At 38.7% G+C, this 21714-nt stretch overlaps 1 protein-coding gene across 7 annotated transcripts in view; it reads right to left on the bottom strand.

Moving 5' to 3' along the window:
• Window positions 1–21714, bottom strand: part of DIP2C (DIP2 acetate--CoA ligase C (putative)) — a 327799-nt gene that overhangs the window by 60157 nt on the left and 245928 nt on the right. For all 7 annotated transcript variants that reach the window (XM_087729737.1, XM_087729765.1, XM_087729757.1 and 4 more), the window contains 10 exons: window positions 21048–21141; window positions 20811–20930; window positions 19901–20015; window positions 15254–15393; window positions 13501–13637; window positions 11053–11261; window positions 10070–10184; window positions 5474–5675; window positions 3268–3377; window positions 2420–2500 (listed from right to left, as the gene is read on the bottom strand). In XM_087729737.1, the coding sequence (XP_087585863.1) occupies window positions 2420–2500; window positions 3268–3377; window positions 5474–5675; window positions 10070–10184; window positions 11053–11261; window positions 13501–13637; window positions 15254–15393; window positions 19901–20015; window positions 20811–20930; window positions 21048–21141 (1323 nt within the window). The remainder of the gene's footprint in view (window positions 1–2419; window positions 2501–3267; window positions 3378–5473; window positions 5676–10069; window positions 10185–11052; window positions 11262–13500; window positions 13638–15253; window positions 15394–19900; window positions 20016–20810; window positions 20931–21047; window positions 21142–21714) is intronic.

The raw sequence follows: 21714 nt of genomic DNA, 5'->3' as shown, positions 1-21714 counted from the left end.
AGTGGCATGTTACCAGGCATCACTTGGCATTTACAAACTTTCTAACAAACTATACACAAACTCAAACACTGCCAACAAAGAGGACAAACCTAACTGAAAATAAGAAGGGCAAAGTCAGGGCTTAGTATTCCTCTTCACAATCTTCAGCAACCACACTTACTGCAATGCACTTCAGGCAATTTTAATCAGTCTTCTGAACAATGCGGAGATCATTTCACTACGAAAGCTTCCTCTAAAGACATAAGCAACTATATGGATGCTGGACGAGAGATGGCTTCCATCTGTCCAGCCCTAAATATGGCCAAAGTGACCTGAGGTCTTGGTGTCCTTGTCACTGTAGACCTGCCAGTAGGAACGTGCTTAAACTCTTCATTCCTTCTTTCAAAAAATTGCCTGTTTGCATAGTCATGGGAAGAAGGACCTTTTATATCCCCATGTACATCAGAAGCACAGGCCCCACTGACACAGAAAGGGAATTGCTGCAAATCATGTGAATTTGTGCAAAACTTGTTTACATTTAAGACTTCTGGCACTTGCTGCACGTGAACCAGCGGAAAGATAGTGTTTATGTGAAGTGCAGGGAAGGAGAATCCTGCTGTTGGACAAGAATCACTGGCAAGCACCAGGCAACTATTCCCTTCGGGTCTTTTATACAAGGTGTCCTGCAGAGTAAAGGTGTTGCAATCCTTCATGACACACACTAAAAACAATGCACTGCTCTAATTTTAGAAATATTCCAAATTCTTAAAAAGCTTGGGTTACAGGAAAAAACTAATCTCAGTGGATTTCTATTAGTCATCCGCTGCAAGATGCCTGGATGTTTTAGAACAAAGTGTACAGACAATGTGCAAGGAAGACAAAAAGGGAAAAGTTACAAACCAGAACTAAAATTCAAGACGGGCATTATAACTTGCCCAGGCTAAAAGCCACCAAACCTGTCACTCCTTTCCATAAAACGTTAAATCTCTCCACAAAGCATTACATCTCTCAAACAAATTTCATATAAGATACTCCACAAAGAGAGTATTAAAGGAGCAGAGAAACTGAATTTCAAAATTCAACTATTTTTCACTTCTATGGAATGATAAATTATTTTGTTCATCTTTGTTTTCCACATTGTGTCCTTCCCTCCCACTGTTTGAACCCTTCTGCCAGCATGGGAAGTCTGGCTTTCTTTAAAGCTCAAAAGCAACAGCCTGTGTGGATATCACTGTCTCTTTCTCGCAGCATCATTGCTCCTAACTTACAGGACTGAACAATGCACAATTTTAATGGTGTAATATTGACTCTATAAACAGCATTGCCTCTCAAGTTTTCTACTTTGCCACAGACAACTACATTACTACTTCACTATTATCTGTCACGTTGCACATGTTCACAGAATATTAGCTATTAACCTGAATTTAAAAAAGGTCATTTAATGACTTACTGGTAGCCTCAAACTGAACTTTGGTACCAGAATGGTAATATGGGCTGGGGAAGCATATCCTGACCACAGTAAGTGGTCATTTCCAAGAGGTTCACAAACTACTGGAGGTTTAAGAACCCATCCAAGTTGCGTAGGGACCACATGGGCTGAGACAACACCAGCTACTCCAGGTGGCCCAGGGGAATAGCACTATTCCAGGTCCCTCCTCTCTTGGAGACCCTCACACACTATGCATGTTTCCCAGTTTTGACAGATGTGTCTAGATGCACTGCGGTGGGATGGTTTGGAATCAGACTTTCATTCTCTACAGTGGTCTTGGGATTTACTGGTTTGTCATCTACAGTCATCTAGGAAAAACTACACTCTTAGTAAAGCCAAATTCTATACCACGTGACATGCATTAATTCATTTTTGATAAGCAATGAAATGCTGTGCCAAGCTGGCACCTCATGTAAGCTATGCAGAGAGATTTATTAGTGATCCTCTACAGACCTGGTTGGATTCTAGACGTACCTCTCCTCCTCTTCACCTTCTTTCCCCATTCTCACACCTCCCCCAGATGGTCCACTCTCAAAACCAACAATCATTGTTTTATTTAGGGAAAATGCTTTGATTTTGCCAAGCTTGTGCTTTTCGAATTGGAAATCAGGATGGTGAGCAGTATTAAATACTACGCTTCAGTACAGGAATGATGAGTGTTGAAAGAGATTTGCAGTGTCAGCTCACCCACAACATATATGTGGTGGAAAAAGAAATGAGAAACGTGTAAGACGCGCTGTCTGATACAAAAGCAATCTATATTTTGACAACTGGCAATGATTATTCTCTTTTCCTCTCTGCCTCAGTGAACATTAAATATAGCAGCTGAGTATTAATGGGAAAAGAAACAGAAAGGTTGCGTTCTGCCACAGCATGAGCAGGTGCAGCTGAAATACCAGTGTGCCATTTTCCATACCGCAGCCTGTTGGAGTAACGGTCTGAGTTTCTTACCCTGCAGTTGAGTAGAGTGTAAAGCACATGGTCAGGAGTGGTCTGAGCTCTCCACTGTAACACTTCTGAGAGGAAGAGGAACTAAAATAAAGCAGAGTGATAGTCATGACACTAAATAACTTTTTGGGTTTAAAAACCAGATAACTATTTTTGCTAGTTTAGCTATGTCTTTCTTATTTATATGCTGCATTTTACATCAATACCCAGAAGCCCTAAGCATGAATTAATTTTCTTGTCACCACACATATTTATAGCAAGGTGCTTTTGCACGGTAGCAGCAGCCTCTCTGGAAGTGAAACCACTGCTGGGATTATGATATATTGCTACATATACTTTCAAAGCAATAAACTGGTTCTTACCGATCTCTCTGAATTTAAGCACAATTTTAATTCTTTAGCTTTTTCTTACTATGAATATATAAATATTTATACAGCTTAGAATGTATTAATTTAATTACTCACAAAAGCCCCCAAAAGAGCTGAATTTCAAGTTAATTTTACAGGATCAAAATCAGGACCATATACGCAAACAAAATTCCCTGGATTCCACTTGAACTAGTAAAAAAGATATAAGAGAGGGTGATTTCTGGTAGAAGCCCCATTAACACTTTCCACCATATTTGTTCTGTTGTCCCATGTACACTTATTAAAAAAAATCCATAGAGATTAAATGCAGTGATCCTCCCTCACGTCTACTTTATATTTATCTGTAAAGGGGGTTCTGAAATATTTTAGTGAGAATTAGAAAAAGCAATCAACAAATTCTCCAATAATACTACTACTACGTACTGCTAAGTGTCCTGATGCTAACTAGCTAAATATAAGCCATACTGGAAAAGTTTAGCTTACCTTTCTGGCTTGGTCATTATCTTCTATTTGCCCCAGATCTCTACCACTGGCCTGTGCAATTCTTTTTCCAGAGACCAAGTTCCCCACCATCACAGAGGCAGGGCCAATTTCTAGAATAAATAGAAATGTGCTAAGTGCAATAAAAATCCTTTGCTTGTGGATGAAAAATTATTTTTATGTCTTTTGCATTACATGATATTTTTCTCATTGCTATCCACAATACCAAACCTTCAGCGCAGCTGTGTTGATACAAACTTTGGCTGATGGACCAGAAGTAGCTGGAAGATATGTAGGCCTGGATTCATTCTCTCTAAACATATCTAACTGAGGAGCCCATTTAGCATGGGCTCTCTACAGCTAGAGACACATCCTGTCTGCCTTGATATAGGGAATCTTTGGAAAATTCAGCTCCTAATTTAGGCATGTCCATTCAGGTGCGTAAAACCAGATGAGATGTACCCAGGCTTCAGGGACAATGTTCCTACTTCTCTCTTCTGTTCCCTAGGCTAAGTTGCATCTCTATTAGCAGTTCTGTAATGCTATAGACGTGAAGTGACAAGGATTAGGAAGGCAGATGGTGCTTATGATAAAATACATGCAAGCCCTTTAGCACAAGGTAGAGACTGAAGAAAAATAATTTAACTTTGGAAGAAAGGAAGATGTCAAGGCTGATGCTTCTCCATGAGGTGGATTTCACTGATGTTTTGTTGCTGCCATTAGGGAAAAATACCTGTCTCACAGATACCATTTATGCTCACATTATCATTTGTTTTCTGCTTCTCCAACGTGGATTACTGATTAACTGAAACTTATACCAGGCTTTACTTCTAGTCTATGATGTCCAAGCTTCGTCTCAGCGATGGTAAGTGGTATAAGTGTCAAAATAGAAGATGTCTAAGTAATCAGATAATGTACAATAAATAACATCTACAGACCACCCTGCTTTAAAAAGATGAAAGCAATATATCCTCTGGGTATGTCACAACTACGCGAAACGGGAGAATGTGATGCTATCAGTTTGGTTTCTGTGCTCCTGGCATTGTTTTACCATAGTGATATATAATGTACGCATAACTTACCCGTAAGTTTCTCCATTGCACTGATCCTAATTCTGTGATTACTTTGCAACAAGGAAATACCAAAGTGAGCACTGCAGTTGAAGGCTTCATTGCTTTTGTTAAGTTAGTGGAAGTCACTGTTAGCCTCTGACAGTCCCAGTATCCACAAACTAAGATTATGGTTTTGATTTCTGAGACATATCTCCAAGGGTTTTAAATAAATAAACAATCTGACGGTTTTGGCAAATTTGCATTGAATTCATGATGGACAGTCCCCATATTCGAGATCCAGAGGGTAAAAACACTTCATATTCCAAGCTAGTTTTCAAAGTGGAAAGCAACCAACACTTAGTCTAACGTAGCTGAATTCAGGTCTTAAGCCTGAGGCTACAGATCCAGAAATCCTTGAAATTAATCTGAGTACTAAAATCTGCAATTGGATTCAAAGTAAAAAAAATCTGCTAAAAAGGTTCTCATTCATTGGGCATGAACAAGCAGTGACTGGACTACAGCAGCCTACAAGGGCTTTCTTGGTGATTTGAGTCAGTGCCTTGCTGTACCATTTCATCTAATATTCTTCAAAAAGTGTGGCAGAACTTCTGAAGAACCATCTCAATACTAGTTAGAGTTTTCCCTCAAATACACCTGCTGTAAGAATAATCCAGAACCTCCCTACTCAGGTGAAAAACTTTATCCTCATTCATGACCAGTTTTTAAGTATTTGCTCTTTTTCCAACACTTGTTTAGTGTCAACAGTCCTCTTCCTCTCTACTTCTACTTTACAAACTCAGCCTTCAAATAAGCCAAGATTTTATCTTTCTCTGTTTCGGTCTCAGTCCATCCTCTTTAAACAGAACTGACGAGGAATTTACAAAGAAGGTGTGGTCTCAGCAGTGCCTTGTAGAGTGATAAAAATGTCTTCATCTTTACTGAACTTAGGTTTTTGGAGCATTTTTCCTTGCAGTCTTTGTGAAGGTACTTCTAGCTTCTGCCAAAACCAACAATGTCCTTAACACACCTGGAATATTTAACAGGAACAGCTGACCGAGCTGATTCTCACCTGCATTAACAGCTACTTGATTTTGCTCCATACAGTACCATGAACACACAGCATTAAGTCACGGTCCCTTTGCCTTCACTCATCTTACCTGGTTGTTTTTGCCTTGGTTTAGGCAGGTTTGTTACACACGTGTGGGGACACATCAGCACATTACAAGGATGCAGTGATCCTTCCAAGAAGAGCTGTTTGGTTTCTGACAGGTGTATTCCTCCCAGCGGCGTCTTGGGAAGCGTGTTTGCTGGTACAAGTGCTAAGCAGTAGACTCCCACTTGATGAATACTGTCAATAGCCTAAAAAAAGCAGGAAGTCGATTTTAATGAAAGGCTAATTTTTCATCATTCTAATAAGCACATGTTGTTCTGAGTTACTGCATAAAACAACCCTAATAATTAACTGGCAATGGAAAGACACTTCAGCAATGTCAGTGATAAGGAGGTTCTTTTCAGCGGGAACAGGTGGATGGAAATGTAACACTCATGTTATTGCACTCATTCCAGAAGATTAAAAAGCAAAAAAGACCCCGGTGATGCATACATAGAAATCTATTAAGAAATTCTACCTAGGCATTCCTTAGATTTTAACTGGCACACTTCTCAGAATTAAAGTTCAAAGGATTCCTATCAACTTAACATCCAGTCCATCTTGCAGAGCAAAGAAAAATTTCAAAAGTTGAATGTATATCACCATGTACCTACTGATGTATGTAGCTTTTAATTTTTTAAATTTTTCTAAGATAATAACTGTTTCACTCCCTGATTACTGTGTAAAAGATCCACAGGTAGGAATGGGAATTGGTACAATGTAAGGGAAAACTACGAAACTATCCACTTGAAAAAATATCTGTTTAATGAAAACCTGAAAAATAAGCATCTTTGAATCTTACAATAACCTTGTTCATTGTCTGACAAGTGGAGTAAACTGCATCACCTCCAAAAAATCTATAATGTACAGTATCTATGTAATTCATTTAGTTAAACATGAATATCCATGCACTTAAGATTTTAATTCCATACACATTTTAACTGGTTATTTTCCTTACGTTGGTAACAAAAATTGCAGCAAGTGAGTCAGAAAAACAACTTCAGACATCCAAGCAGACTGAGAAACAACTTACAGACAGCATCTCTAATGAGTAGTTAAATGTTCAAAAATATAATTTACTTAACCTGCATTTGAATTTTTAACTGTGAGAAAAGTGAAGGCATACATCTGTTACCTTGAAGATACAATCTATATTCTGAGAATCATTTATAGTTATGTACTTAAGTGTAGACCAATAAATTACTGATTACTTCTACAGAGCCTCTAAGTAATGCTTTGCTTTTGGCTTCTGTTTGCTTCATTTTTTATTTGATTGCAAAATTTCATAAGAAAGAATAATAAAGCAGTTACTCATTTCACAAACATTGCAGTTTTAGTAGTGGTAGATCTCACGGTAGCATTGTAAGACCTCGCTGATGGTCTACATACACCTTAACTGAAAGATCAGCAATAGCAAGATATATATGACAGCCAACACACAACGTCTCATGTTTCTGGCAAAAACCATCATAGCCTCCTAATCATAATGTTATTTGTAGGTTCTGAAAAGCAGTGATAAATCATGGGATCCTCACCTGACATCAGCTTGAAGGAAAACTGTTACGGAGCAAGTAACCACCCTTATTCAAATGTATGACAGTGTGGCTCTGAGAGTTGGTGAATGAAAAGCAATACTCAGCTGGGGTGAGATGAGAACTGTTATATATAATGATTCCCCAGTGACTTCCGAACTGTATCCTTTGATAGCTACCTCTGCAGCACAAGGCTTGATAAAATGTCATGGATCATTCAAAACTGCCACCTTTCACACTTTGGAATTTGGCATTGAGGCAGGGCATGACTTTGTTTCACAAGCATGAGTCTTAATGAAGTGAGCCGTAAAATTTTGTGAGAGAGGAGTACCAGTCAATTTCAATACTGCTGTCTTTTATGCCTCTAGATGAGATGGCTTGGTTTTTGAATTTACTCTGTCCAGCCAGAAGTAAACACAGTATCTGCAATCTTTATCCCTCTGTTTCATTGAGAAAATGGACTAGAGATACCAGGACTTGCAGAGTCCAGATTGCTACATTGTTCAAGCTAAGAAAACATCCCATTCTGACAAAATTCTCCAGGCAGACACTCTCCAGTTCCGCAGTAGATCTCCCAGCTTTGCCTAGTCCTGTCAAGTCCTGCCAGTGCACTGGCACTGGTAAAACGAACATCCAGTCTGCCAGGTAGAGGAACCCCAACTCTGCCTGAAGAGTCAGATCAGTTTGCAGCAGTCTGGGGGATGAATGAGTACCTAGGATCCATCTGACTGAACTCCTGGGTGACCTGGGATCTTCACTCACACAGTCGCTAAAAAACCATACTCCTCCACTACTCCCAAGACACTCTCTACCCAGCCTGACCACTCCCCCCCAACCATGCCTCTGCTAAAACCCATAGACGCAGTCCAACATAGTCCCATACACAGAGCAGCTCTACCATCCTTCACCCCTCTGCTGAGCCAGAACAAGGTGCAACCCACTGGAAACAAGTCCAGCAAATCGACGGAGCTCAACTCTAGCGAAGAGATGCAGGGACACAGCAAGGCACAGCAGAAGCAGGCAGCGTAGGGCAGGGCTGGCCCAGGGCAGCACACGCAGGACGTCAGATGAGTCTCACAAATATCATCAGAAATGAGTAGGAATTTGGTAGTTTGTTATCGTGGACATCACTGAGAGTCATGACACAAGTGTGGTATTGCTATGTTGCTCATCACTAGCAGATGATTCAGATACAACTGGTTACCACTTCCTGACATCTGTTATTAAAAATCTGATCGGGAAGGAGGTATAATGCATCCTGCATGTTCCTGGCTTCTGTCCTCCATCTCCGCTCTCAGCTGAAGTGGAACCAGAAACTTCTTGTCACACAGTGATGCATGCCAGAGTTGCAGACTTCACACATGGGTGATAAAAGCAGCCACACATATGTGTACTTTGATATATGGCCTACCACCCCCAGACACTGCTGTGACTTGATCATACTCAGAAGAATAGGACTGACTTTTGGCAGGAGCAACTTGACACCAGACTCCCACAGTGTTCAGTACTGAATTCTACTGGCTATGATGGTGTAAGACATGATTTCTGTAAAAGTCACAAAAATGCACAGCTGACAAAACTGGAGAAGCATTAAGTCTAGAATTCCAACCTTTTTTTTAGGAGCTTGTTACTTGATAAAAATTACCAAAGCATGGGCAATCAGAAAGCCTCTCCTTCTAAAACAGGTTGCCCTACGTGTTACTAGGTGCTTCAAAAGCTTTCTGTGTGATGGACAAGCTAAAGGTTCTAGCTTTTCTTGGTAATAATTTAGATCTACTGTGAATATGAGATGCCTCTAGCTGTATGAAATGTAGTTATCTTCTAAATCAAGAGAGCAGACAAACCTGTCTTGAGATGGATGAAAGCTTATTTGTTCAGTCTCTTCAAGGATACGGTAGACAGATTCCCTTTCTTATTCAGTACAAAGCAATAATGAATAAAAACATCTTCTCTGAATTGTGTGGGATCTTTTTCTTTGGCTCTTGGGTAAAGCAAAAAAGATGTTTGCAATATTTTTATCTGAGAATTGTCCTTGAGGAAGGACAGAAAGGAAGGTAAGCAGGGGAAGTGGAACTAACAAGTGACCAGCTGTAGATAAAGCTGAGATGACTCCACAAGGTAGCAACAGACTGACTTCATTTGACTACATCTCCATTAAACCTATTGCTTTTGAGTGAGAATTAGCTTAACCATGGAGATGGAAGAGATGGAAGATGACTGCTATCTAAAGTATTTAATTTTTTGTGTGTGGACACTCAAGTTGAAAAAACTTTGAGTATGGTAATGATATTGTCTTAACTTGGACTGCTATATGTAAGGAGAAGGTCAGAATGTTTTAGTATTCAGTAGCTTCTGTCTTCCGGTCAAAGTGTCCACACCACCACTGAGGTGGGTTTTATCACAGCGGTATGTGCCTTGCATGATCCACCAGACAGCTGGAATGGGAATCCTTGCAATAGGTGTCCTTTATGCAGATAGCCTCACTGTAGATACCTAAATCTGAGCTGATCAATCACTCCCCTTCATTTCAGTGAAGAGAAATCGGCATTCTTAGGCTGTGTTTTGTTCAGTTTATTTTAGCTACCAACATGGTGCACTAGAAATACATTATTCTCTCCCACTGATTAAAAAAAAAATCTGGAGATCTAGCTCAGATACGTATATCTACTTTTGATTAGGTCAACTCCATACCAGTGTCAATAACTGTTTAGTAAGAGACTTTTGACAGTACGAGTATATAATACATTCATTCATTACTCTTTTGAAGTAATGAATGACTATATCCTTATGAACCATACACTACTCTCTCCTTGCTATTACTTACTCCAATTCATCCCTGTTTTCTTACAGCATTTTGATTAGGAAAAGGCTCACTCTTTGGATACGTGTGGCCTAAACAGGCACTGTCACTCAGAAGAATCTAATTTTGTGCTCATTAGGTGCAAGTGCAACTGAAGGTGGACTTACAATTATTCAAAGACAAATGTCAGTTACCTTGGGGGCCTGAAAGATCAATAAAAAGAATATAAAGCAGGAAAAAATAGCTTCCAAACGTACATAAAGAGCATTACCTGGAGAACTCTACTCATCCATTGAAAACTGTCTTCCTCTGTGGAATCTGGCCTTTGCTCAGCAACAATAACTATCCTTTCATCGTGCAGCACGCTCACTGAAAACACTGCTATTCTATAGAAGAGAAGAAGAGAAGAGTATTTAGTGCCAGGACAGATGGAAAAACCTGTCTTCTAAGTTAACTCTCCATAACTATGATTTTGTTATTTATTACCCAGACAACTGGTGCATCGATTAGTATTTTATTTATGGGGAAAAAGCAACAAGAGCAGTTTTGGGTAACTTCTGGAGGAGAAATAGGGGGGTTTCTTCTAGAATCATGTAAATATAGGCATCATGTCACAGCAGGGCTGGAGAAGTGAACCTTCTTGGGGTAAGAAAACCACTACATTTGGGTCACACCGAGGCTGCTGTTACACTGTTGTATAACAGCCAGCATAAGCACCTTCTTTGGCCCTATCTTAGAAGAAAATAATTGCAATGTCATTTTGTGAGAGGTCTGCCATGTGATCACATGTGAGTGCGTGTTACTGCATTGGGCTCTTCAGAAGTCTTAGATGTCTCCTGCTCAGTTTCAGCACCTTAGGAAGGTCACACAAGGAACCACTGTCGTATTCAAGAACTTCAGTGTTAGGCACATTGGAAATGCTGCACTTGGAGAACTAGGATTCTGTTGAGTCAACACCTTCAGAATTAACCAACTGTTCAACAGGAAATTTTAATAATCACAGTTTCAAACCGTAGTATCTGCCTCCACACTGTCTTAGGTTTCCCTCTGCTCTCTCCTGGTTCTAGCCATATAAATAGCAATGTAGGGAAACCACAAAGAAGTTTCATATCATTGCTACTTTACTGATACCAGCAGCTTTCAGAAAGCCCAGTGCAGATTAAGCACTGCCTTCTGAAAGCATTTTGGGTCACTTACACCTGTTCTAAGCAAAATAAGGATTTCTACATAATATAAGAAAAGAAAGGATCAAACCTTCCCCTGTAGACAAATTTCATTGGTTCCACAGCCAGTGCTGTTGCTACAATGTCATCAGCATTATGTCTTCTTCCACTGACAACCATCAAACCATCCATTTTGCCAATTACAAAGACAAGTCCACCTGGTCCTATAAAGCCTAGCAGTCCAGTCCTTATGAAAGGATATTCAGTGATAGGGCCACCAGAACTGGTCATAGGAAACACCTGTAAGAGAGAGAAACACAGTCTTCAATTCTGTACACAGATATCATGCTGTGAAATATTTCAGGCATGCTCTCTCAGATGGCTCTGCTGGAATGAAGTAAATAGGTCGCTGGTGATGCTCTTTACTCTTCACTGACCATGAAGGGAGTGTCAAGAAACTCCTAGACTAGTCTGCGTAATTTTCAGTGCCTGAGTTCCAGCAAGTTCAATCCCACTCTGTTTACCACACACATTTTCCCTAACCATGGCTCTGAAAATCATTTATGACCTTAAAAAATATATAAATCAACATAAACAGTATTGAACAACAAAAAAAAACCAAAACAGTGTGCAGCCTGCAGCTAACCTGAGATGCTATATATAGGTACCTGAGAGATTAAATTGTAAACATTACAGTAGAGGTTCTTTTCAATACCTCGTGCTCATTTCCAGCACAGTATAGAGAAATAAGCAGGCTAGAAGTGAAGCTATTTTAAGGTACTGTACATTAATGAGTCTTGCAGCTGACCACATTTTTATCTAAGGCCAATTAAGTCCTCTCAATACCAATGATAATGCCTTCTGTAGCATGTCTAAAAGTGAAAATACAGCCCTATACAGAGCCTCTCTAAATGTCTGAACATCAGACACATACATGACTTCCACAGGATAGATTTCTACCGCTTTTCCTATCCTAACTAGCACAGTGTTATCCTTCTGGCACATGAGCTACTTTGAGCTGCATTCTGACACAACCACACTTTCCTACCATTGCTTCTTTAACCTAAAACAGCCTAAAGGCAAGTTATGTAACACAATGGCAAGTGGAAGACCATGGCTATATGGTGTCCTTCAAGGCTCATGTAAAAAGAAAGGTCAAATTCTGCTGCCAGATGCCCATGGGTGACTCTTACTGAACAGATTTAATGCTTATAAATCCTCAGCCATAATTCATTTCAGGAATGCAAAACTCTCTGACTCTCTAATACCTGCAACATGAATTACACAGTAAAACAGAAAAGAGGCCCACTTGGAGAGGGCTCCTAAGAACATGCTTAACTTTAAAAATGAGTGGTCCTGCTCACTCAATGGCAATTTATTTGCTTACCATTAGGAGTAAGTCTAAATCAGTCTAAATATGCTGTTAAACTGCAGACCCAGTTATGAATTATGAATGATTTTATAATTACAGCAAGTACTACAAAATGAATGTAGAGTACCTTTCTACCCTGAAATACGTCAGATCCAGGATTACCATTCACACTGAGTATTGCCAATTGTACTTGTAGCACAGTAATTAGCTATGAACAAATTTCAGGTCACAATAGCATAGTAGGATTCCTGGCTTCAATAGCAGGATGGCCAGTCGTACCCACTAGTCTCCATTAATTATTTAATGTACAGTGTTTACAACATTCAGATCTGCATTTTGCAGGAGATATTAGTCACGTTTGGTCTATTAAAAATGGTAATATCAGAGCATTTTTTAAGGGAAATGTAAATGTATTTTTCTTTTTTCTCAAGTATTAAAAAAGGATCAGAACTTAATAAAGAGCTCAATGTTTTTCAGTATTTCTCTGATTTGTTCAGCCTTTCATACTGGCATCAGCAGAAGTTAATGATAACAAGTGAGCAGGTACAACAAAGCTATCAATACAGCTCTCTGCACTGGAGCTGAAACCTACTGGAAAACAGATTCCACAAAGCAAAAAGGCTTTCACCTAAGGCAATTCAAACAAAAGCAGGTGGGGACTAATTAGGAAAAGGTATCTTTGCTATTCAGATACCTCTTGAAGACTACATCTGTCAGGATTCTGTATAAATGCAAGCCTTTAATGCCGGCTGCGTTGTGGAAATGTTGGAAACTGCTTTTTAAAGATACCCAGCAGCCTTACCACTGTTGCAACAATCAAATTCTGCACGTAGCTAGCTTGTAGACTTGTACGGTATTGCCTTTGGAACTTTGTCTTTCTTCCTGCTTTCCGTCTCATAGTTTCAGCCCCTGGTATCTTCTTTCAAAATGAAAGTAAAAGCTCTTCAGTGCCAAAACTAAACCCACATAAAGATCTGCTATTGCACTTAATGAAATGGGCTTCAGTGCAGATTATCTGGCTAGGGTACCTAAGGTCCCAAGCCACAGGCGCTGATTATTACTGCTATTCTGATATTATTACTATCAATACTTTATGTGAAATATTATCCTGAAACAGAAAAAGTTAAAAAGGAAGGATTTTTATATAGCATTTTTTGGACAGCTTACCTCAAAAGTATTTTTGGTCATGCCCGAGAGTCCGTAATATGATGTACCCGTTGCAATAGCACATACACAAAGTTCTCCTATCTCATCTGTTTTACAGAGCTGAGGAATTCCATCTGGCTTCACCGAACACATTATAGCTAGAGGGAGAGCAAAGGACTTTAAAAAATATTATAAAATGAACTACAGAATAATATAAATGCTGTGAGAAACACATCATGGTGGAGTTGACATAAACAAATTATACGTAGACTCTAGTGTCTAACAATTGTTTTCTCAAACATTAAGGTGTTCAGCGTTACATTATCAAATGTTATTTATATTATAAACAATACTTACACAAAGAATGCAAAGATCTTTATGTAAACTTAGTCTTCACACTGGTAACAAAACCTAATTTGCCTTGTGCTCCAAAATTTCAGTTGATCTGTAATATTGCTGTGACGTGATTGTGTTCCCAATTCTGCATACTGAAGCCCAGATTTGCCGCAGTCAGTGCAAAATGAAATAACCTAATGGAGTACTTGATAATAATCATACTGCCAGGGAGGCAGGCAACCAGGAAAACCACCTCTCACAAAGTAGCAAGTAACACCGTATGAAAGATCAAGATACTCTAGGAGACTAGTATGGTTGTTTTACTAAGAATTTATCAGAGCTCAGACTCCCTCTCACTGGTCTTATGGGACTGCAGAGAGAGCAAGAGCTAAACGGGAGGGATTAGGAATCACTGGTCTGAGGAAGAAGCACTATTTTACGTGTGAGCCATGTGAATAAGAATCAAGTATGCTGCTTTAGCTGCAATCCCTGGAGTAGAAGTCCAACATGTGTAAATTTTGCAGTTGGAAAGAGGATATGATGAACAAGGGAGACCAAAAATGAATCAGCATGTCTTTTAAATACAAGTGTAAAGAATCTTTAATGACCTTTCTCTCACTCTGAGGATAAACAGGAGCATGTACTTCTATTAAAAGGATCAGAATGTAGAACGAAGTGCAAGATGGCATGTCTATAATAATACCCTATATGATAACTATTAGACAACAACCAATCTTATCTTCCTTTATTTTAAGTAGTCCAACTGAAATTTTATAAGATGCATCATTATGTTTTATTCCTTTGGTGCATAAGAGACATCCTCTTATGAAAAACTCCAGTATTATCCTTTTCTAGTCTCTGTAACATCTCATTTAAAATCTAGCTCTTATGAAAAATCTTATCTTCATATTTAGAAGCACTGACTTCAGTTTGAATTTATCAAATGAACTGTTCAGTCATACCTCCTCTTTCTAATAACTGGGTGATAGCACAAGATCTTTGGAAAAACATTCTGCAAGCCTTCAGATAGCAATTTTGTTGGTCCTTAGCACAGGTTATGAAAACTTCCACTATCTAGTCTCATCTGGGTCAGGCTTATGGATATTTATAGCCTCCAGACATCGGAATCCAACTTGCTTATTTTCTGTACGAGTATCTCACAGTTAAGGAATGGATGTTCTGATGTGATGACAGGTTGTTTAAAGCACGCCGCTAATGCGAGTAAAGACAGCCACAGAGGTAAACAGAGAGAAGAAATCTAGGGATTTCCAAACTATCAAGTTTTACAAGGTAATGCTTTTGGACTAAAACGCTTTCAAGTACACATCTTCTAATCCCAAAGCTTGCTGTCTAACAGCAAAGTACGCCCACCTATGACTTTTTAGAGCTAATTACTTAAACTGATGAATCATAATAAATTTCAAAGAAAGTTCCTTACCTCCTGGCATCACTAAACCAACATCCTGGACAGTCAGAACAGAAAGCTTTTCTTCAGAGTCCACTCGAATCACTCCATAAGTGAGACCATGCATGGACAGAACTCCTCTGCCTGGTGGCTGATTGCTGTCATCTGTTGGCCTGCAACCATGGGTTATAACATCAGTGCACCATCAGGCAGACAGAAGCATTTACTTATTTTTAATGGACTATTATTGCAAATATTTCTCTATTTGAGTTTAAAAGTTCACCTTCTTTTTTCCCCTATTAGACCTGACAGAATCCTGTTTTTCAGTCATTTCTGAGTAATTATTTCTGTCAGCTCTCCCACTCAGTAGCCACCCACATATATGGGGCTGCAGAGATGAAAGTAAGACCTAACATTTACCCAAAACAACTTGTATTTAATTTTCAGATAGATTTAGAGAGATTGTTTGATTACCCAAGTAAAGGCCTTTTGTCTTGTTTTAAAGATACCAAAAGGCAGTGCAAACGATGTGGAGGGAAACTGCACTCTAAATATTTGGAACTGATCAGTAAATAACTTGATAAACTCTCTGTATGTTACCTACTTTGGGGCAACCTAGGAAACCAAACTCACCTGCCAGACTAAAAGCCTAACTCTAGCACACTGCTATCAAAGCCAAGATGAGAATACAAGTATGCTGTGTTTAAATCACAGATATGACTTCCCACTCTCAGTACTTAAGCATTTAAAATTACTAAACAGAAGAAATTAGGTTGTCATAAATTCACTGCCAAGTATCTGTGGAAGCTGCAAGGACTTTACCATCTTTAGTTTAGTGCATATAATTGAATTCTTCCTATTCTAATTTACGCCATGAAAATTAAAACAAATTACACCTTAATCAGTCATGGTCAAAATGCTGTGGATGCAGCCTCTTTGTAACGCCTCAGTTTGCTCAGATTCACTGCCGACACGCTGTACAATTCCACAGCATCAGCACAAACTGTCTGTCAACTTGTTTCAATATAAAACCGCCTGCTGTATCAGTAGATACAATTATACATATGTAGAGCGTGGCTTGAGCAAACCAATGTTGATGTATGCAAGTTATTAAGTGAAGGGAATATGTCAGGGCTTTTCATGTCAGGCAAGATTCTTATACTGTCCTGCATTTTAAAATTCAAAACCAGAAGGTAACGTGATGCTGATTTGAGTGTGGATAATGCACCCATGTAGCGCAGCCAGACTCCAGCCATTTTCAAGATGGATAAACAGCCAATATTTAGATCAAGATTCTGCATTTTTCCTAAATAGTCCATCATAACACAACTATTTTTTAACAGCTAATGTCCTTTTATATGACATTTCTCCTCTACTATGCTTGAAATACTAGATGGGCCTTAGCCAATCATGCTCATGTAAGCCTTGCAGTGATCGGCACTATAAATTTCAATTAATAGGTTTTACGAGGCATATTTCTCAAGTGACATTGTCAACAAAGAAGGATGTGGGCACGCTTGAAAACGCATTAGAGCATAACAAATGGTGCTAGTAAACAAGCAGCTGTGATAAATAACATTCCCATCCTGCGAAAGGAACTTTCAGCAACATTATTGATCAACTGCCTCTCACCCTTGCTCCCCAAAACACACATTTTACTGCTCATGAGAAGAAAGGTCTCCCGCAGGCACACGCAGCTTCTCACAACCTCTAGTAGTAGAGGCCATCTAGACTCCCATCACATACATTTTCTTGCATTACTTAGCACATCCAAAGACTACTAAAAAGAAGAGCGGGCGCACGGTTGAAAGACGCTGGCTGTGAACAGGGCGGGGGTGGCAGGGAGGGAAGCTGGAGGCACGGGGCCTGCCAGGATCATGGCGGCGGACTTCTCAATAGAGCTACGCTTGTGTGGCCTGGTTGAGAGAACAGCTTTGCCTGGGTTAGCAAGAAGTGCCGTGCAATGGAAGCAGGCGTGCAGAAGGAAAGAGTCGGTGCTGAGGAACTGGGGTCCACAGAGCAGGCATTTCAGAGCTGCTATTTCAGAGTACTTTTGGTATCCTGGTAGTCTGAGGTGGATCCTTGAATGAGACACCAGACAACCACGCTCGAGTCTCCTCTTGCGGGCAACTAGCTGTCTGACACCGAATGGGAATGCAGAGGACCAGGACAGAGGGGTGAGGTGGGGAGCTAAGCACCTGACAGCGCCTATACATCCTCTTAGAAAGTATCTTGTCAGCAATAATCCTGCAATATATGGTATCTTATTTTGTTCTGTGCGTGATATCCACATGGGAACAACCCTAAAACAAGTATCTCGGCCAAGCAGAAGGACAGAAATCACTTGGAAAGAAGATGAAATATAAATAACCCCATTCCAATGTATTTATAATTTATTTTTAAGTTCACATTTTTAATTTTCTTTACACATTCAATATTTCTAATACTGAATTTGGAATTCTGTAAGATTGCTTGCTAGACAAAGACAAATCCTTTGATTAAAGTAGGAGCAACTAAACAAAGGTATAATTCCACCTACTTCATATACTCAATAAACGTAGCTTAAACCACCAGACAAACCTACCCCTTTAGTTTCCTTAACCATGAAAGAGGGACAATGTACATCTACTTCAAAGCTAATTTGTTCATACTGAGAATCTGTAGAGAATTTTGAGAACAGTTGCTACTACCATTTACAGATACAATCTATTTTACCACCTTTTTTTGCCAGTTGTTTAAATGGGAAAAGACGTATTCTTAAAGTTTTGCACTCCCTTAAGCAAGTGGGTGCAGACTAATATGCAATAAACTAAAAGGAAATACCATAAAGAATTATTTGCATGACACATTCCTTTAAATATGAGGCTTCATGATTCAGCTCTAAGGCTAAAGTACCTATTAATCTATTGCTGACTGCCTTTTCTAAACTATAAGGGTATTTCAACTGTGAACTGGTTTTGTTACTCTTCCTTGTAGGAAAATCAGTAAAAATACACCATAGATTTTGAAAGAGTCGGAGCATTACCAGGGAGTTCTCTGGATCTGTGCTCTGCAGGGAGTCATTTTAATGCATACTTCAGCTGTAACTCTTTGGAACTTGTATGATAATGACTTTACTGTCAGTGGAGATGGCTTGAATAAAATGAAAAATACTAAAGCTCCCAAGTTCAGCTGGTGTTATCCTACCATTAAACAGACTTCAAAAAAAAGAGGTACATGTTCAGTAACATTCACTGTAGTAAGAACTTCTCTGTAATTACACAGCGAGGCATTGAAGATAAAAATGCCTTTTTTTTTTTGAATTATCTGCTATTTTATGTGCTAATAATTTTTTTTTTATGTGAGCTCTCAACGCTAGTTAATTTGAAGATGAATCTCTAGTGCTTCAGATGGCTACAAGCATAGTTTAAGTCTAGAAAGGGCATGCCAGCCATCGCATGTTGAGATACAGTGAGTTCTCCCACTTCATCACCTGTGATCTGGGACAGGTTTTCCAGGGCTAGCACAGGAAATGAAAACCCTCTCCCGTTAATCAGTGCTCAGCACAAGCGACGTCTGCTGCCCATCCACCTCCTCTCTGCACTTACAAGCACGAGCTCATTCCAAGGGAGTGAAGGTCTGCACAGCCTATGGCAGGGAAACTCATCGCAAGGGAAAAACAATGTACTCCTTGGTATAAAGCTGAGAACAGGCCAGTGGAGCTGAATGAAGGGCTCTCTGAGATCCTGTAGTTCACAGAAAGGCAACTAACCTGGACAGGATAAGTCCCTGATGGATAGCTTTCAGATGTTTTAAGCTAATAATGAGGTGGCTGAAAGTTAACCACACTCTTGGCCTCATGTCTTTCTTCCTGTGATGTTTTGTTGGAAAACTAATTGAAAATCTAGTTAAATTTCACTTGGACAGTGTATTTTAAACTTTGTGGCAGGAAGTATTTTATTTTTATGCTATTACAGTGCTTTACACTTTTATGCTGCATGTTTTAACATGTGAAACAATTATAAATGGCTGCAGACATCTGAACTTAAAAACAAAGTGCCTACTGTTCAAGGTATAAGTTTTGGAAAACTCTGCCAAAACAGACAACAGTTATGCCATTTACTGTATGCTACAACACTCATCACAGCTGGCTGCTGCATACTGACATTCACGTACATAAGGCTTAACAGTTCTATTAGAATTTATCAATTTTATTTCTATACCCAAATCTCCCAGACTCAAAGGGCATTTCCAGACGATTACTGAGTCTATGAATGGTTAAAAAGTGCCAGTCAGCCAAAAACAACCTGCAGAATGTCGTAATTCTTTAAACAGACTACTTTAAAGCATGATTTTCCTCGATAGCAATTCCACTTAAATTCCCACATTTTAATTATTTTTATGCTTACGGTAGCATTTTTCCACTTCGTTTTACAGAATTAGCTTTTGCATTTCAGTCTGTTTCATTTAAAATTAGATAAAATTACAGAAATGAGAACTATATTATAAAGCTCTCTGAAGTTAAATTATTACTCTACAAATTCTTCTTGCATGTCTGCTTTGGACCTAAACAAAATGAAAACTAAAAATGTCATTCAGAACTTAAGTATGCAGATTCATACTTGAATAATTTTTTCATTTCTTTTCAAATTACCACATATATTCTACAGTGGGTCTATTTCCACTGGTGTAACACAGTACCTTCGAATAGCCACAGTGAGAGCTTCCGGTGAACTAGCACAGGGACAAATGACCTCCTGTCTTAGACCTTTACTTTGGAAGACATTGAGAAATGCATCACAGGAAGAAATAGACCCTGGGGTAAAGAAAAAAAAATGAGAGGAGAAAAATAATCTGATTTCTGAAGTGATACTATTCAAACTGCAAACTTACTATTGAATATACAGGCTTTTCAGGAAAAAAAAATTTAAAAAGGACCCGTGTCCACTGGGAAAGAAGTCATAGCTGCTACAGCTATATATATGTATATACAGTTGTGTATGCATACAGAGAATAAAGACTAATTTTCGAGCCTAAAGTCCTTTCACTATGCTTACGTGGAAAAGCTATTGCAGTTTTCTTTTTTAGGATGAGGCAAATTAACGATTTAATTCAGAAACTTGAAGCAAACTACTACAAACAAGCAGAACACCTATATGTTGGTACATTAAATAATATAGAGAAACAGTTCATGCGATTAATTGTCATGAACTGATCCAGATGTGGTTCTCTAGAGTAGTATAAGTATTCCTCTAAAATTCTCAGTTACTTCTGCATCTGAGCACCATCATTCAGAAGAAACTTTCTGATCCTTTCTATAGCTTAAGGTTATTTACTTCAGTCTTTATACATGACTGTCACGTTAAACAAAACTGGATTTACTGCAACTTACGTTATGTGGAATACCAAGTTTGCTTCAGGATTAGCTAAAGAAAAATATATTTTAAAAACATCCAAAATTAATTACTGTTTCCATAAGTATCATATAGTTTGCAGTAGAAAAAGCCTATACTTTGTAAATATTTTAGCTAAGATGACTGAAGATTGAAACTTTAAATGCAAGACAGAAAACACTTCCTGTTCTCTACTGGACTGCAGAAGCAAAGCTTACATGGGTTTGCACCATCAGCCACTATCAGCATACGCAGTGAGGAAAGGTTGATGTCTCTCTGATCCCGATGTGCCACCAATGCCCAGTGCATGTCTCTGGATTTTACACAGGCAACTTTTGCTGCAGTAAGAATGGGAAGATTACTAATACACCATATAAAAGCTGTACAGCTGTATTATCAATTTGTACTTTTGATTTTGACTATCAAGCATACTTTTGTATATTCTTGTTCCTTACCTTTGTATTGACAGACTTTTTGTATCCATGACAGTGGATTCACTTTCATTAAAGAGTATGGAATACTTATAACATGCATCATGTTCATGACACTCTGTAATCAAATAAGATAAATGAGTTTTATACAACAATCGTGGTAATTATTTATATTGTGTTATGGGCAGGGGCATCTATACAAATCACTCTATGCTTGTTTTATTGTCAATGCTGGCATTTATCTTTTCCTATCTGGCTATCTACATTAAGATGAAACAGACACCCATTTTCTAATGCTTTAATTAAGGATTAAGGATTTAGACTAATCAGATCATAATTTTGAAGCGGTACTGAAAAAAATGAAACAGATTTTCTTTCTGTTTATACTCTAAGTGATTCACTTTAAATAGAAAAAATAAAAAAACATTGGATGAACAATGTCTGCATGTTTGCTATGTAGGTTAATATTATCCCTAAGCCTGCTAAACTTCAGTATATATAAAGACTCTTTACTCAAAAGGACAAGTAACAGCAACATATCTGTCTAAAGAAATCCATCTCTGTGAAGACTGAAAAACTACTAATGGTAGCGGGGCACAAATTATTTAAAAGACAGTAGACAGAGAAACTGGAGTCACAGATTAAGCAGGGATCAATTTATTTTAACAGAAAATAAATGAAGTTGTTGCTA

The sequence above is a fragment of the Nipponia nippon genome, unplaced genomic scaffold, assembly GCF_047370975.1.
Source record: "Nipponia nippon isolate SJK-2023a ecotype South Korea unplaced genomic scaffold, ASM4737097v1 scaffold_1, whole genome shotgun sequence".
Classification (NCBI taxonomy): Eukaryota; Metazoa; Chordata; class Aves; order Pelecaniformes; family Threskiornithidae; genus Nipponia; species Nipponia nippon.
This window is presented reverse-complemented; position numbering and strand designations above follow the sequence as displayed.